This window comes from Pelophylax lessonae (assembly GCF_965119305.1).
Source record: "Pelophylax lessonae genome assembly, chromosome: 3".
NCBI classification, from domain to species: domain Eukaryota; kingdom Metazoa; phylum Chordata; class Amphibia; order Anura; family Ranidae; genus Pelophylax; species Pelophylax lessonae.
The window spans coordinates 655,216,397-655,234,936 of NC_138770.1; the positions used below are offsets into that span (position 1 = coordinate 655,216,397).

General features: G+C 45.5%; 1 protein-coding gene across 1 annotated transcript in view; it reads left to right on the forward strand.

Annotated features, from left to right (window-relative positions):
• Nucleotides 1-17,808, forward strand: part of CIMIP6 (ciliary microtubule inner protein 6) — a 74,316-nt gene extending 56,508 nt beyond the window's left edge. Inside the window, exons 4-5 of the mRNA XM_082249288.1 lie at nucleotides 14,492-14,607; nucleotides 17,270-17,808. Coding sequence (XP_082105414.1) covers nucleotides 14,492-14,607; nucleotides 17,270-17,629 — 476 coding nt within the window. The 3' untranslated portion in view covers nucleotides 17,630-17,808. The remainder of the gene's footprint in view (nucleotides 1-14,491; nucleotides 14,608-17,269) is intronic.
• Nucleotides 17,809-18,540: the final 732 nt, after the last annotated feature.

Here is an 18,540-nt window from a genome sequence, read left to right on the forward strand (position 1 = left end):
CTTTATGTCTAAACGCCCAATGGAGTCATAGAGTCTATGACCTGCTTTTTACACATTTTATTCCATCAGGAGCTTAGTCATAGGGTCTAAGAGCAGGTGGACTTTCCCTGTATTGGATGACATAAATAAACATATTTGGGACTTTTACACGTTGAGTGGCTCAATTTTTGCTTGTTTGCTATTGTTGGTTGCCGAGTTGTCCCTGCAATCATTTAATACACTGAATATGGATGTGGCCATAAATGTTCAAGGATGGTCTGAGTAGTGGTTTCCTTGGTTTTGCTAGTGCCTAAGCAAAGCAGGAGTTATGATTCCCATATGCACATACAGTAGCACTAGCAAAATTGAAAATTGTATCGCATACTTACCATAATTTTCCTTTACTTGCACAAATCCATGGCAGCATACACTTAGTAGTTTAACACATGTAAGCTGCCATGTTGGCGCCAGGAAAATCAGGTGTATCTGATACTGAGAAAATATGGAGGCTGCTCTTTCTGACCTCATTCTGAAAATGTCAGTTGCCTTGTGTCAGGAGCGTATGGGCTCCTGCTCCCTCATAGCTGCTGGTATCTGCATTCTGGTTTTGGCTATGGCATTCTCCTTGTCTGTCTGTCCACCTGCAAGGTGATTGATTGTGGCCAGACTCCAGGTGGAGACCAGACCTGATTTAAGTCAGCAAAACATTCAGGCTACGTTCACATCTTGGCGTTGCTATTTACAGGCCTTTTTTAGGTGTTTTTTTTTTCAGGCGTTTTTATGGGAGTTTTTTCAGGCGTTTTACAGGCGTTTTTGTGCAGGCGTTTTTAGGTTGATTAGTAACCAATGGAAAAAAATAAAAACGCCTGTAATCTGCCCAAAAAGAAGCTCATGTACTTTTTTGAGCGTTGGGCGTTTTGCTTAACCACTTTACTGCTGAGTACCGTAGTACTACTGCGGCAAAGTGGCTCTTGTAGGTCTGACGACTTAGACCTACGTCGCCAGACTCCTCCCCCTGTAGGCGGCGCTCCCGCTGTTTTCATTCACAGCGGGAGTCGGGCCAGGGGAGGAGCAGCGGCGATCGCCGCTGCTCTGCCCCGATCGTCGGGGAATCCAGTTTGGAGATCCGCCCGCCTGTGTAAACAGAGCGGGCGGATCTCCTCAGTGACAGGGAGTGACAGATCGGAGTGTTCAGCATAGCTGGACATCCGATCTGTCCCTGTCTCACACAGTCACCTCCCCCCACACACGTTAGTAAGCACCAGGCATACATTAACCCCTCCCTCTCCAATAAAATTAACCCCTTCCCTGCCAGTGTCATTTTTACAGTAACAGTGCATATTTATAGCACTGATTACTGCAGTAATGTCACTGGTACCCCCAAAAGTGTCAAAAATGTCAGTCAAGGGTCCGATCTGTCCGCAGCAATGTCGCAGTCCCGCAAAAAAAATCGCAGATCGCCGCCATTACTCGTTAAAAAAAAAACACCAAAAATGACATAAATCTTTCCCTTTGTTAGTAAACGCAATAACTTTTGCGCAAACCAATCAAAATACGCTTATTGCGATTTTTTTTTACCAAACATGGGTAGCAGAAAACAAATTGGCCAAAAATTTAAAAAAAAATTGATTTTTACATCTTTTTTGGGGGGAATTTCATATAAAAAAATGTTAAAAATATTGTTATTTTTTCAAAATAAACGCTCTTTTTTTGTTTATAGCGCAAAAAGTAAAAATCGCACAGGTGATCAAATACCACCAAAAGAAAGCTCTGTTTGTGGGAAAAAAAGGACGTAAATTTCGTTTGGGTACGGCGTCGCATGACCGCGCAATTGTCAGTTAAAGTCGCACAGTGCCGAATCGCAAAAAGTGGCCCAGACGTAAGACAGCAAAATGCTCTAGTGGTAAAGTGGTTAAAACGTCAAAACGCTCAGATGTGAACAGGGGCCATTGAAATGAATAGGATTTGTCTTGTTGGGCGTTTTTTGAGCTGATCCTAGAGCAGAAAAACTCCCCAAAAATGCCCCAAAACGCCTACATGTGAACTTAGCCTTATATGTCATATTGCATTTGTAACACATTTTCCAAGCTCCCTTGTTGTCTGCTCTGCTATATTGGATTTCCCTGTGAATGACTTTGGATCAGTTAACAACGATTCTCTGAACACTGCCTGCATTTTACTCTGACTGTCTGCCAACCGCAAGTACCTGTTTGCTTTGCTGAGTTTACGCATGCCCTGGCATGGTAGCCAGGCACTATAGCATTGTGTATCCTGGAGGTAAGCCCTGGGGGCAACTGAGTACCAGTAGGCCTGCTTGCCTTATGGGAAAGGAGGCTGCTAGTCCTAGAAGTGAAGAACGCAGTAGCCAGCTATAGTGTCTGACCATCTTTGTTTAGGGGAAATGTAACACTTTGCTGCCTCAGGCTTCTGTACTTTCCAGGTCAATGACCTGGATTATGCACGCAGCAGCCAAAGTCACAGTCAAGTCAGAATACCTGATCTGCATGCTTGTTGCAGGCCTAGGTTCATACTTGTGCATCAGCAGTTTCATGATTTTTTAAAAATGTTTCCACATTTTTCAAGTGTTCTCATTGAAGTCTATGGGACCAAAAACCTACCAAAAGCCCCTGCACCTTTTTCCAAGTCCTATGTTGCGTGGTATGAACTGATTCCTTAGACAACAAAATAGGATTCATGCATTGTTGCAAAAATGCTGAAATGCAACAAACCACACAGGTGTGAATGCGTACTAACGCTGGGTTCACATCCCTCAGTGTCTGCTTTTGTCTGTTTTTAGTGGGGTTTTTTAAATTGTTTCCTGTAGCATGTTTACTTGTGTTTTTATTCTATTGGGCACAAAAGCACATGAAAATGCACAGAAAGATGGGCATGCCTGTAGGTGGGGGCAGCATGTGCGATGGCAGTAACTCACACAGACAAGTGCAATAGAAAAGTTGTACTGAAGTAAAGCAAGGACAGTTCACAACAACCCGTAAGGATGCCTGCCCAACCTGGTGGACTCACGAATTCCACAATGTGAAGATGACAGGTTTCAGCCAGTTTGACAGCATCTATTAAGAGGGCGGAAGACGGCCTGGCTGTCCTGTGTCCCAATCGGGAAAATGCCCAAAGGAGTAGTGACCCTATGCTTTTCCTCCTTGTCAGGAAATTTTCCCTATTGCTAGCACTGTCCCTAACAGGCTATCCCTTCTCTATCACCTCACAAAAAGCTTGCCAAATCTGGGAGCCAGGGCCTTAAGTAGGCTCTACCTGACACAAGATGGCTGCTGGAGTCGCATAAAGTCCCAACATCTAATCGGGTGCTTCCCCAGTGACCCATGAAACAATAGAGGAACCGTATTCCCCTTGACTTCCTCTCCAGCTGCAGTTTCACTTTGGAAGAGCACCACCTGAGAAAGTAGACTGCACCTGCCTACATGCCTCATTTCTCAAATCATAGCACAACACACCACCGACATCTTAAACAGCCTTATTGAATAACAATGCTTCATATGAAACATGCGTTGTTTTACTTTACAACGCACATGGTAATACGTGAAGGTATTAATAGGGCCTTCTTAGTCTGTCATCACTGGACTTTGTTTTTTAAAATGCTATATGCCTGGATGCCAAAAGTGTTTAATACTGTCAGAGTATACCGAACTGGAGTTCCCACTGTCTGCATGCTTGTTCCAGGTCATTGACTCAGAAATTATTATAGCCACAGCCAGGCAACAAGCATGTTCAGAAGGATGTTGGCAATAGCAGCCACTACATCTCTGTTGGTACAGGTTTATTTTAAGACATGCTTCTCTATTAACAAAGACATTTCCAGCTCATTTTGTCAGCTTGCATTAAACTGAATTGCCCTGTCTAACTATTTGCTGGGTGTCCAGTGCGCCCCTGTGCCTTTAAAGCGGAGTTCCGGCCTCAAATACCTTTTTTAACTAAAAATACCCCTATAATACTAATCCATCGCCCTTTACAGAACCGCTATTCTCATACTTACAAGGTGTACAGTATTGGATTTTAGTCAAAATCTTACTCTTAAAAATGCTGTCTGGGAACGGCCATCTTAGATGTGGGCATCTGAAGCCGCAGTGTAATCTGCTGTGTCCTTCTTCCTGATTCCAGGGAGTGTTCTGGGAGTTCTTCCTGATTCCAGCCACCTGGGAGGGATGACAAACAGCTCCCAGGATGCAATGCAAAGGCAGAAGTGATGTCGGTGGCCGTGGCCACAGAGGGGGGAGAAGGAGGAAGTACAATCAAAAATGCCCTGAAAATAAGGTAAGGGACCCCCGAAAAAAATTGAAAATGCCCAATTGTTGATCAGCATAGCGAGCACTCCAGGAATCACTAAAGTTGCAAAATAGGCCGGAACTCCGCTTTAAGGAGGGGTGGGCTGCCTCCGGGCATACCTGCCCCTAATCTATCCATTATTTTATATGTGCGCCTACTATGGAGGCTCTCAAAATGTATAAAGTTAGGATGGCAGATAATGTTGGGGTGCCTTGTCACGGCCTCTGCAGCTTACATATGTATTTGTAGACAGGACAATTCAATTTGTTTCAGGCTGGCTGGTAAGTGGAGCTGGTAATTTTCCTTTGTTGTTGTTTGACATGCGTCGCCCTTCCATCTGCTCCTTGCTGTTAAGGCAAGTTGTAGGTGGGGACAATTGCCGTTTGTACCAATGCTTCTCAAATGTCAACTGTGATGGACCGTCCAGCACCCAGCTTGGGTGCCTCTGTAAAGATACAGCTTCCTCCTGCCTAGAACTAGGAACCAGCTATTATAGCTGAGCACTAGTGATGTCGCGAACCTAAAATTCGCGGTTCGCGAACGGCGAACGCGAACATCGGCAAATGTTCGCGAACCGGCGAACCGGGCGAACCGCCATAGACTTCAATAGGCAGGCGAATTTTAAAACACACAGGGACTCTTTCTGGCCACAATAGTGATGGAAAAGTTGTTTCAAGGGGACTAACACCTGGACTGTGGCATGCCGGAGAGGGATCACGCAAAAAAAAGTTCTTAAAAATTATAATTTTTTGATAGAGAGCCAATTATTGGAAAAATTAAAAAAAAATAAAAATAAAAAATTTCTTTGGATTTAGCATCTGGGGGGTCTAAAAAGTGTACCTGTGAAGTTTCAGCTCTGTAGCATGTCCAGAACCCCTAAAAAACAGCATTTTTCTTATATTTTCAGGAATATGGCTTCTCTGCGGCTGGCTTTTACTCTTGCAGGCATTTAGCGGGCATTTTTTTAGGCAGGCATGTCATTTTTTGTATTTAGTGTCTGGGGGGTCTAAAAAGTGTACCTGTCAATTTTCAGCTCTGTAGCATGTCCAGAACCCCTAAAAAACAGCATTTTTCTTATATTTTCAGGAATATGGCTTCTCTGCGGCTGGCTTTTTCTCTTGCAGGCATTTAGCGGGCATTTTTTTAGGCAGGCATGTCATTTTTTGTATTTAGTGTCTGGGGGGTCACAAAAGTGTACCTGTCAAGTTTCAGCTCTGTAGCATGTCCAGAACCCCTAAAAAACAGCATTTTTCTTATATTTTCAGGAATATGGCTTCTCTGCGGCTGGCTTTTTCTCTTGCAGGCATTTAGCGGGCATTTTTTTAGGCAGGCATGTCATTTTTTGTATTTAGTGTCTGGGGGGTCTAAAAAGTGTACCTGTCAAGTTTCAGCTCTGTAGCATGTCCAGAACCCCTAAAAAACAGCATTTTTCTTATATTTTCAGGAATACGGCTTCTCTGCGGCTGTCTTTTTCTCTTGCAGGCATTTATCGGGCATTTTTTTAGGCAGGCATGTCATTTTTTGTATTTAGTGTCTGGGGGGTCACAAAAGTGTACCTGTCAAGTTTCAGCTCTGTAGCATGTCCAGAACCCCTAAAAAACAGCATTTTTCTTATATTTTCAGGAATATGGCTTCTCTGCGGCAGGCTTTTTCTCTTGCAGGCATTTAGCGGGCATTTTTTTAGGCAGGCATGTCATTTTTTGTATTTAGTGTCTGGGGGGTCTAAAAAGTGTACCTGTCAAGTTTCAGCTCTGTAGCATGTCCAGAACCCCTAAAAAACAGCATTTTTCTTATATTTTCAGGAATACGGCTTCTCTGCGGCTGTCTTTTTCTCTTGCAGGCATTTATCGGGCATTTTTTTAGGCAGGCATGTCATTTTTTGTATTTAGTGTCTGGGGGGTCACAAAAGTGTACCTGTCAAGTTTCAGCTCTGTAGCATGTCCAGAACCCCTAAAAAACAGCATTTTTCTTATATTTTCAGGAATACGGCTTCTCTGCGGCTGTCTTTTTCTCTTGCAGGCATTTAGCGGGCATTTTTTTAGGCAGGCATGTCATTTTTTGTATTTAGTGTCTGGGGGGTCTAAAAAGTGTACCTGTCAAGTTTCAGCTCTGTAGTATGTCCACAACCCAAAAAAAACAGCATTTTTCTTATGATTTTTAGTAGAAAACTAATGCAGTGTCTTTCCAGCTGTCTTTTTTTCTTTCTGGCAAGCTGAAATATGATATGCCAAGGCAAACATGCCTATCAGTTGAGCTATGACACAGACAACACTGCACACATGGGGAAATATGTAAAACAAAAAACAGGAAAAGGAAATTAGGTGACGGTCACAAAACATGATATTGTGATTGGCCAAATAAAAAGTCACCTCGCGATGAGGTCGCGCCAAAGTCGCGCTAAGTCGCGCCAAAGTCGCACTGGAAGCGACGCTACTTTAGTGGTAGCGGCAGTGTAAACCAGCACTAAAACATCCAGTGTGTGAATACGATCAGGTATGATGTTTTATCGGTCAAGTAGTGTAAGGGTTACGCCCGTCGCCCGCTTCACAGTGACAGACCAAACTCTGACAGACCAAACTCCCCGTTTAACAGTCAGTCAGTCCATTTGCACAACCGCAAACTCCCAATTTGCACAAGGTTGGATACCAAGCTAGCCATGTCCCGTTCCTTGTCCTCACTGACATCATTGAAGGTCTCTTCCTCCACCCAGCCACATACAACACCAAGGGTCCCCGAAAGGTGAGAACAAGCCCCCTGGGACGCCTGCTGTGGCTGGTATTCCACCTCCTCAAAGCCACCTTCCTCCTCTGACTTCTTTTCTTCAGACTCCTCTCTCTGCGTTGCCACAGGTCCAGCAATTGACAACGACAAGGCTGCTTCTGGTGGTGATGAGGACCACAACTCTTCCTCTTCATGCTCATCTACAGCCTGATCCAGTACTCTTCGCAGGGCACGCTCCAGAAAAAACGCATATGGGATGAGGTCGATGATGTTGCCTTGGGTTCGACTGACCACCAGGGTTGTCATCTCTGCAAAAGGACGCATGAGCCTACAGCCATTGTTCATGAGCATTCAGTAACGCGGCCAAAAAATACCCAGCTCCGCAGAAAGAATGAAAGAAAATGAATGTTTTTTTTTAGGAAAAATTATCCTGCGGATCGCTTTTGGTCTGTACACAATGAAGCAACGACCTTATCATCTGGGGTGTGCCAACACAATCCTAGAGGTGATCGCTTCATTGTGATACGCAAGCCCCTTCACCACGACAAGGTAACGATCACGAAGGGGAATTGACACATGTATGTGCCTTTTTTTTTGTTTTTTTGCAGCCACAGTGTAGCACCAGAGGCCAGAAAAATTAGGCATGTACACATGCATGAAAAAGCAGGTATTGTTGCAGCCGCTGCTGTAGCAGCGGCCTGAAAAATTGAGGTTTTAAGGCAGAAAGTGCACTAAAACATTGCGGCTTGAACCGTAGTTGGTGGCGGAGATGTCACGTAAGTCATCCGGCATGCAGAGAATGATTATATACAGCAGCGTGTGGACCATTTTTAGGCCAAGGCATCTCAGTCATCACCAGGCCTTTTTTAGTCAAATGCATCCCCCACTGTCAGTCCCTTCGGGATCCATGCCTCATTCATCTTAATAAACGTGAGGTAATCAAGACTTTTTTGACCTAGGCGACTTCTCTTCTCAGTGACAATACCTCCTGCTGCGCTGAAGGTCCTTTCTGACAGCACACTTGAAGCGGGGCAGGCCAGAAGTTCAATGGCAAACTGGGATAGCTCAGGCCACAGGTCAAGCCTGCACACCCAGTAGTCAAGGGGTTCATCGCTCCTCAGAGTGTCGATATCTGCAGTTAAGGCAAGGTAGTCTGCTACCTGTCGGTCGAGTCGTTCTCTGAGGGTGGACCCCGAAGGGCTGTGGCGATGCATAGGACTAAAAAAGCTCTGCATGTCCTCCATCAACAAGACGTCTGTAAAGCGTCCTGTCCTTGCCGGCGTGGTTGTGGTGGTAGGAGGAGGATTACTTTCACCTCTTCCCCTGTTGGATTCCCGTTGTGCTGTGACATCACCCTTATACGCTGTGTAGAGCATAGTTTTTAACTTATTTTGTAGCTGCTGCATCCTTTGCGACTGCCGGTAATTGGGTAACATATCACAGACTTTCTGCTTATACCGGGGGTCTAGTAGCGTGGCCACCCAGTACAGGTCGTTCTCCTTCAGCCTTTTTATACGAGGGTCTCTCAACAGGCATGACAGCATGAAAGACCCCATTTGCACAAGGTTGGATGCCGAGCTACTCATGTCCAATTCCTCGTCCTCACTGATGTCATTGAAGGTGTGTTCTTCCCCCCAGCCACGTACAACACCACGGGTACCAGATAGGTGACAACGAGCACCCTGGGATGCCTGCTGTGGTTGGTGTTCCTCCTCCTCAAAGCCACATTCCTCCTCTGACTCCTCTTCCTCACACTCCTCTTCCAGTGTTGCCGCAGGTCCAGCAATCGATGGTAAGGCTGTTTCTGGTGGTGGTGATGGTGACCACAACTCTTCCTCTTCCTCTTCACGCTCATCTACGGCCTGATCCAGCACTCTTCGCAGGGCACGCTCCAGGAAAAAAACATATGGGATGATGTCGCTGATGGTGCCTTCAGTGCGACTCACTAGGTTTGTCACCTCCTCAAAAGGACGCATGAGCCTACAGGCATTGCGCATGAGCGTCCAGTAGCGTGGCAAAAAAATACCCAGCTCCGCAGAGGCTGTCCTAGCACCCCGGTCATACAAATACTCGTTGACCGCTTTTTCTTGTTGGAGCAGGCGGTCGAACATTAGCAGTGTTGAATTCCAACGTGTCGGGCTGTCGCAAATCAAGCGCCTCACTGGCATGTTGTTTCGCCGCTGAATATCTGCAAAGTGCGCCATGGCCGTGTAGGAACGCCTGAAATGGCCACACACCTTCCTGGCCTGCTTGAGGACGTCCTGTAAGCCTGGGTACTTCTGCACAAAACGTTGCACAATCAGATTCAACACATGTGCCATGCACGGCACATGTGTCAACTTGCCCAAATTCAATGCCGCCAACAAATTGCTCCCGTTGTCACACACCACTTTGCCGATCTCCAGTTGGTGCGGGGTCAGCCACTGATCCACCTGTGCATTCAGGGCGGACAGTAGTGCTGGTCAGGTGTGACTCTCTGCTTTCAGGCAAGTCAACCCCAAGACAGCGTGACACTGTCGTATCCGGCATGTGGAATAGCCCCTGGGGAGCTGGGGGGGTGCAGTTGGTGTGGAGCAAGACGCAACAGCAGAAGAGGACTCAGCCGAGGAGGTTAGCAAAGAGGATGGAGTAGGAGGAGTAGAGGAGGTGGCAGCAGGCCTGCCTGCAAGTCGTGGCGGTGTCACCAACTCCTCTGCAGCAGAGCCACGCATTCCATGCTTGGCAGCCGCCAGCAGGTTTACCCAATGCGCAGTGTACGTTATATACCTGCCCTGACCGTGCTTTGCAGACCAGCTATCAGTGGTCAGATGGACCCTTGCCCCAACACTGTGTGCCAGACGTGACATGATTTCCTTTTCCACAATAGAGTACAGGTTGGGGATTGCCTTTTGTGAAAAATAATTTCGGCCGGGTACCTTCCACTGCGGTGTCCCAATAGCGACAAATTTTTTGAAGGCCTCAGACTCCACCAGCTTGTATGGTAAAAGCTGGCGGGCTAAGAGTTCCGACAAGCCAGCTGTCAGACGCCGGGCAAGGGGGTGACTCTGCGAGATTGGCTTTTTGCGCTCAAACATTTCCTTCACAGACACCTGACTGTGGGCAGGTGACGAGCAGGAACTGCTGAAGGTGAGAGGCGGAGGGGCAGGTTGTTGATAGGGGGCATGGAGGACAGCAGTGGTTGACGTGGCTGAAGATGCTGGACCAGGAGGAGGATGGTGGCTTTCAGTTTGTGTGCTGCTTTTACTCATGTGTTGATCCCATAGGCGTTTGTGATGTGAGATCATGTGCCTTCGCAAAGCAGTTGTACCTAGGTGGGTGTTGGACTTCCCACGACTCAGTTTCTTTTGGCACAGGTTACAAATGGCATCGCTGATATCAGAGGCAGACACACAAAAAAAATGCCACACTGCTGAGCTTTGCAAGGACGGCATTCTGGTGGTGGCAACAGCTTGCGTTGATTGGCGTGCTGTCTGGCTGACCCCGGGTGCCGAATCTACATGCTGTCTGACTGCGCCACTAGCTCCTTGCGATGACCTCCTCCCCCTGCTTCCAACTCGTCTCCTCCTCCTCTCTGTCTCCCCATCTGAACTTTCCCCCTCTTCTTCTGCTCTTCGAGCAGGCACCCAGGTGACATCCACAGACACATCGTCATCATCAGCCGCTTCACTTGACAACTCAGCAAAGGCAGCAGCAGCAGGTACAACATCATCATCATCACAATGTACGTCCATGTGTATAATGCTGCCTGACTGAGACATATCCCCGTTATCTACATCCTCTGGCACTAATAGTTGCGCATCACTTATTTCTTCAAACTGATGTGAAAATAACTCCTCTGACGGATCAAGTGAAGCGGCTGTGGTGCTAGTGTTGGTGGTGGTGCCGGCGGGCTGGCGAGTGGTAAATTGAGAGGTGCCCGAAGCTGAGCTGGAGGAGGATGGTGCATTAAGGTTCCGAGCGGAAGCTGTAGACGATTGGGTGTCCTGTGTAAGCCAGTCAACTATGGCCTCAGAATTTTTTGAGTTCAGGGTCTGTGGTGGCCTCTGAACACTGGGCATTATTCTAGGGCCTAAGGAAATCACAGCACCACGACCACGACGGCCCTTGCGGGGTGGCCTGCCTCTGCCTGTCATTTTTTTTTTAATGTGTTGTTACTGTTGTACTATGAGTGCAAGCTGCTGTGCCACCTTATATATCAGTGGTGGGTGGGCAGTGGCACAGTACACTCTCTGTGGACCTGACAGCAGTCACTGGCACCCAGGCAACTGCAATTTAAAAAATATATATATTTTTTTTTACTTTGCAAGCTGCTGTGCCACCTTATATATCAGTGGTGGGTGGGCAGTGGCACAGTACACTCTCTGTGGACCTGACAGCAGTCACTGGCACCCAGACAACTGCAATTTAAAAAATATATATATTTTTTTTTACTTTGCAAGCTGCTGTGCCACCTTATATATCAGTGGTGGGTGGGCAGTGGCACAGTACACTCTCTGTGGACCTGACAGCAGTCACTGGCACCCAGGCAACTGCAATTTAAAAAATATATATATTTTTTTTTACTTTGCAAGCTGCTGTGCCACCTTATATATCAGTGGTGGGTGGGCAGTGGCACAGTACACTCTCTGTGGACCTGACAGCAGTCACTGGCACCCAGACAACTGCAATTTAAAAAATATATATATATTTTTTTACTTTGCAAGCTGCTGTGCCACCTTATATATCAGTGGTGGGTGTGCAGTGGCACAGTACACTCTCTGTGGACCTGACAGCAGTCACTGGCACCCAGGCAACTGCAATTTAAAAAAATATATATATATATATATATTTTACTTTGCAAGCTGCTGTGCCACCTTATATATCAGTGGTGGGTGGGCAGTGGCACAGTACACTCTCTGTGGACCTGACAGCAGTCACTGGCACCCAGGCAACTGCAATTTAAAAAAATATATATATTTTTTTTACTTTGCAAGCTGCTGTGCCACCTTATATATCAGTGGTGGGTGGGCAGTGGCACAGTACACTCTCTGTGGACCTGACAGCAGTCACTGGCACCCAGGCAACTGCAATTTAAAAAAATATATATATTTTTTTTACTTTGCAAGCTGCTGTGCCACCTTATATATCAGTGGTGGGTGGGCACACAGTGGCACTGCAGTGGGCACAGTACACTCTGTGGACCTGACAGTCACTGGCAGCCCAGGCAACTGCAATAATAAAAAATATTTTTTTTTTTCAATTTATTGCAACAAGATGCTGTGCCAACGTATATATATCAGTGGTGGGCAGTGCACTGCAGTGGGTACAGTGCACTCTGTGGACCTGACACAGCACTCACTGCAATTATGACAGAGGAAAAAAAAATATTTTTTAAAATGCCAGGTACTGTGCCTGTGCCACCCGAAATGAGTGTGGTGTGCACACAGTACAGTCTGTGGTAGGTCTGTGGCCTCTCACACACAGCGGGCAGGCAACTGCAGTGTACAATAGATATATATATATATATATATATATATATATATATATATATATATAAAAAGAAAAAAATCTATTACCTTACCAGCCCTTAAAAGGGCTTTTGGGGACACTATATATATATATATATATGTATATATATATAAATAAAAAAATCCTCAATTACCAGCCCTTAAAAGGGCTTTTGGGGACACTAGATAGATATAGATATATATATATATGAAGAAACAACTCAATTACCAGCCCTTAAAAGGGCTTTTGGGGACGCTAGGTATATATATATATATAAAAAAAAAAAACCACAAATACCAGCCCTTAGAAGGGCTTTTTGGGGTGCTGATATTACAGCAGTAGTGGACCAAGAACACTGCAAGACCAGGAACACTGACTAACTGTCCCTAGCTTAACAGCAGCAGCAGCAGCAGCAGCTCTCCTTACTCTCACTACACACACTGCTTCAGAATGATCTAAGATGGATGCTGCCCTTGCTTATTTATAGGAGGTGGGAGGGTGTGGGAGGGAGGTACGCTGATTGGCTGGAAATGTGTCTGCTGACTGTAAAGTTCAGGGTCAAAGTTTGCCTCAATGATGTCTTATGGGGGGCGGACCGAACATCGCATATGTTCGCCGGCAGCGGCGAACGCGAACATGCTAAGTTCGCCGGGAACTGTTCGCCGGCGAACAGTTCTATACATCTCTACTGAGCACCCAAGAACTAGACGACACTAGCTTAAGTTCAAACTGGAACTCTCTTTATTGTAAACTCACACAGAATATATAGCACACAAGATAAGGGAAGGACCTGATCACATTATCTCAAGCAATTAGAACATCTAAGGAACAGCCAGCGTAGACAGTATGCCAATCTCCATTTAGCAACTAATAGCTGACAGTGATCTAATTAACATGAACTAATTAGCAACTAGTCACCTAGATAAGCCTAGATCTAGGTGACTCAGGTCATTGTCCACCCAGTTTCACACCAGTATTCAAGAAGACCCAGGGCTGTCCAAATCTCATTAAACAGCTTTCTTTTCACATACATCTTCTCACTGAGTTTCAAGTTGGCAGAGACAATCATGGCTTCCTTGACTGTTAAATGTAATAATGTCCTCTGGTATTATATAATAGGACATCTTCCTAAATCCTTGTAGCTCCCTCAAAAGCCAGGGCCTATAGTCAGTGGGCAAGAGGCTACCTTGCAGTCATCTCCAAAAGCCCCTGTCCCTGCTTAGTCTGTCACACCAAAATTTTCGGTCTTTAAAGTGGAGTTCCACCCTAATTTAATACTTACCTCCATCTTCTCGCTCCGGGTCACCTGAAAAAGAAATGAATAATCGCATATTTTTTTTTTTTTTTACTTACCTCGTAGCGAAGAAAATATACTTACCTTACTTCCTTCTTCCTCCTTCCTCGGCCGCGGCCCGTCGTCACTTCCCGTCTCTGCAATGATTCCTGGGAGCTGAACGTCATCGCTCCCAGGAATCATTGCGCCTGCACCGGCCCCGACGTCAGTTCCGGGTCGCGCGCGTCATCCCCTTCTAAACAGCTTCTGGGCATGCCCAGAAGCTGTGGAGGGATGACTCGCGCGCACCGGAAGTGACGTCGGGGCCGGCGCAGGGCATCGTGGGACCGAAGAAGGCGGAAGAAGACGCCGAAGGGGATCTCGCTGACTTCAAGCTGCCCACATCTGAGATGGCAGCGCTGGACAAGACGTTTTCAAGGTAAGTATTTGTCCTAACAGATAAGTGCAACCCGGGACAGATCAGAGGCTAGCCATTGTGGAATGCACTAGCCCTGACTGTCCCGGGGGTATTTAAAAAAAAAAAAAATCCAGGGTGGAACTCTGCTTTAAAACAACCAATCCAAATGAATCCTTCACTAATCTGACAAGTAAACTAAAATCCAATTGGTGGTTTGGCTTAACTGAGCTTCCTTCTATGTTTTTTTTTTTCTTTTTTTATCTGGCTGTTTTAATACTCTATCTCTAATCTCTATTTTTTTTCCCATTTTATAGTTCCACTTGCATCTCCTAGAGGTAGAAATCGGTTGCCCAAACTTTTCCAGGAAGAGATGTCTTTCTTACATCAATATGATTCAAGATTAGAACCCAATGAACCCATTCGAGGCAAGGTAAGTCTGTGAAAAGGTCTTCAAGTACAATATTCCATAGCCCTTTGGTCTTCCAATGCAGTAAGTTGCTAACGGGTTTTGTTTCTTTACTAATGGTAATTTGTATTGTGTAAAAATTGTCTAGTTCCTCCTGTTTTGAATTGTATTGTAACTGTATTGTCTTCCCTCACATTGTAAAGCGCTGCGCAAACTGTTGGCGCTATATAAATCCTGTATAATAATAATAATAATAAATCCCTCTAACCACTGTTTATTGCCCCCAGAACACGGTGGGAGTTAGGTATAAGCACAGCTTTACAAAAGAAATACAACAGGATACGTCAGTCCCTTGTTTATTTTAGTAGCAGAAGCGCTTGCGTTAAAATTTTGTTTGTACAGCAAGAGTGCATTCACTTAAAATGTAGGAGCTCTGGCTGTTTTATAGAGAAGGCAGGCTTGTAACCTTGTGTCACCTTTAAGTGACTTGCATGAGGTCAAGTTCTACCCCTCAAACACTATAAAATGACGGCTTGAGCGATTGGTGCAGCACTGACATAGTAAAGAGTCTAATGAGTTCTTGATGAACCTTTGATACTTGGCAAACTGTAGCAAATGGGTTGCTATATTATTAGGCTCCTTGTATATGGAGCTGTTCAGCTGTAGTGCATCCCTCACAGCACTTGTGCCCAAAAGAGACAGGCACAGTGTCCTGCCCCGCTGCAGACAGCCTCTCAAAGTATGCACGCTTCAGCTGGACATGGCTGAAGACTGAGTGTTTAGGACTCCATTGCATAGTTCCACTCAAAGCCGCCCCTTCAATATGTCAGGAATTCCATTGAAGTGGCAAGTCTGGATTACATTTTAGGGTCGTCTGTAGATGACTCAATGATGGTGTAGCACTCTCCTAGTTAGGTTACTAGAATGTTAGGTAAATTTAGTCATTTTGCCTCCACTAATCATTGGAGCAGTTGTTGATTTATTTTGGCTGTTCTGAGTTTGTTTGCTCTCCCCTGCCTTCCAGAAAGTTCTGGAACATAGGAGTGGAACAAGGCAACATGAATATTTATGGTGCTGCAGCCAATCCCTGGGGAGGTGCACCCAGAAGGTGGCTGGTGAGCACATAAATAGTCTAAACTTTAGAACAGCAGGGTGTTCCTGTCTAATAGATTGCAGGTGTTCTGGGGTGGGCAATCTGTTGTTTCAAGTTGCTGTTCTTTGAGGTACCGGCTGTGGCAGAGCCAGGGGGCCTACATCTGAGAGGGTATCGAACACCCTGAGGCTTTACCTAAAGATTCGAAAGGCACCTGAGTGGGCACAGCTGCTTCCCTGGCCTCCTGAGTACTGCTTTGCAGCAAGATGCTAGTGACTGTGTACTATTGGGCCTTCTTCTCCTGAGAGGTACTTACCAACCAGTCCACTTTAGTTTTGTGGAAACACTTTGAGCTCAGTAGTTCCTCTCCTGAGAGGTGCATACTGTATGTTAGTCTTCTCTAGCTTCTCGAGGGAGGAATGTCCTTTAAAGTAGGGTCAAGTAGTTTCCCTCTTAAGGAGTCCATACCTCTGGCCTCTACTAGCCCCTCACAGGAAGATGGTATTCTGTGCTGAGCAGAAGGACTGTTACCAAAGTCTACAACATAGAGAGGTATGTCCTCTTGTTTCCTTTAGTGGTCTTGGAGTACCCATACTACCCTACACCCCATCCAAGTTATTTAACAATAAAAGCACAAAAAAGTTGGGTACACACAGGTGTGGAAAATCGGACGAAATTGATAGTTTCATCAAGATCCAGCTCCTCGTCCGACAGAATGGCTGTGAACACTGATCACTGTGTTCTGGCAGGGGGGGGGGGGGTGCAGCCCCCTTGTAAGAACACAATAGTTCAGTGGGGAGATCATCTAACTAGCATTGGATGTGCTCTTTACATTTTTTTTTTTTTTTTGTTCAGCCCCCTGAATTTCCATGTGTACCCAGCAAAAAATGACGCCTAGACTGATCTTTGTGTCAGTGTGGCTGGACTGATCTGTGTGTGCTGGCAGCGTCTGCATTAGTGAGAGAACTCTGGTCACCATCATTTACGGTGCTGCTGCTATCAGGAGGAGTGCAGTGACTGTGTTTAATCATCATCAACCAGCGCCCCCCCCCCCCCCCCCCCTCAGGGGTAGCGCTATATTGGCAAGATGCAATGCCCCGGTAAACAGTTGTTCAGAATTTCCTATACAGGAAATTCAAAATTATGCTGGTGTATGGCCAGCTTTTCCCACCTGGAAATTAGCAGTATCCCATTTTACGTAACTATGGGAAGTAGCCTCAACATTCACCCGACCCAAGCCCAATATAAATAGGCTCCTAAATCCCAGAGGGCCCTAGTGCAGCTGCACAGACTTCACGAATGGTATGTCCGTCCCTGCCTGAGAAAGTAGAATTCAGATTGTACTAGAGCGAATAAACATATTCTGCAGATCAGCCTATCACAGTTTAGTTCCAAGTTCAGACTTTCTCCCAGTTTAGTGGCAAAATTAGACACAGACAGGTCGTTATATCACCGCTTTTAGTTCTCAGACCTCGGCCTAGTTGCAGCCAACAGTGAGGCACACAAACAGTTGGATATCATCCAGCCCAAAGCTGCACTGTCTACATGCTTGCTTCCCTCCTGGCTAATATCAACTCTGTTTCCTTTTTTCAGCGTCATGGAGGCTTTGTGTGGAGAGAGATAAAAACAGAGAGTGGTCCAGGCATTCCTCAGGGAACGAGGCCGGTCCTAAATGCCATAGGGTCACATGCACTCAAACAGCCACAAACAGAAAGAGGAAATTCGGTGGAAAGCAGTATGACCTCACCCAGTCCCTGCCTGCTTGGTTCCCAACAGATGTTGAATTCTGAAGCTCACTTATCAAAAACAGAACTGAGGGAGGCAGCCAAGACCAATCCCAACATCACAGCCAGAGAACAGAACAGCTCAAGCAGTTCTCAGACATCCAGGAGAAAGGCGCTCGCTCCCATTGGTGGATTCATGTCCAACCAGCCAAGTGTGAACCCCAAGTGAGCAGGCCAGGGAGTTTTAATGCTGCTCTTCCAGACGCCTTCCGATTATTTCCAACGTATAACCTCAACTCTTGTGTGGATTGCCGACAGTAAATATCTGGTGCCAAATAATTGTAACAGAATTACGTAATTGCTGATTCTTTGATTTCATTTTTGAACTTTAATTCTAATTTTAAAAAAAAATTACTTTAGAAGGAAAGGAGAAAAGTAAAATAAGAAGAGCAAAACACATTGTTTTAGGAAAAATCTTTAAATCTTTGAAATGGCATATATTACATCTGCTGAATAAGCCACATTGATTGAATAATGATCTTTTACCTTTAAACTTGCGTATATTGTTAAATGGAACATGGCAGGATGACAAGCCGACTGCTTCCATTACCAAATCTTTATATTGAAGGCCATGATTCAGGACTGTCATTATTATCATTCCTCTTCCATCCTTATCCTTATCATTGCTCTTGCATTCTAATCCTTGCATCCTCATGCTTGCTCTTGCATCCTTATTCTTATCATTGCTCTTGCATCTTTATCCTTATCCTTGCATCCTCATCCTTTTTCTTATCTTTGCATTCTAACTTTTTTTCTAGTTTGTGAGTCATTGGCCCATTACATGTATGCAGCCACTGAAGTGGCAAGACACTTGACCTGCATAGTGGTTCCAGGTCAGCAACTCAGTAATGAGTAAACCCAGGATAAAGATGACCACTTAGGAAGTTGCATCTTGCTGTCCTCTTTCTGTAAATGCTAGTTGCCTGGCAGTCATGCTGCAGTTTATCTAATGCCAAACTTTTTCTACTTTTGAATAGGACAGGGAATGGTTAAAACACATGAAACTGCAGTATTTTGCATTTATATGTTTCATTAAAGTGATCCAAAACACACACTGTTTAATCTACATTGTCTCTTCTA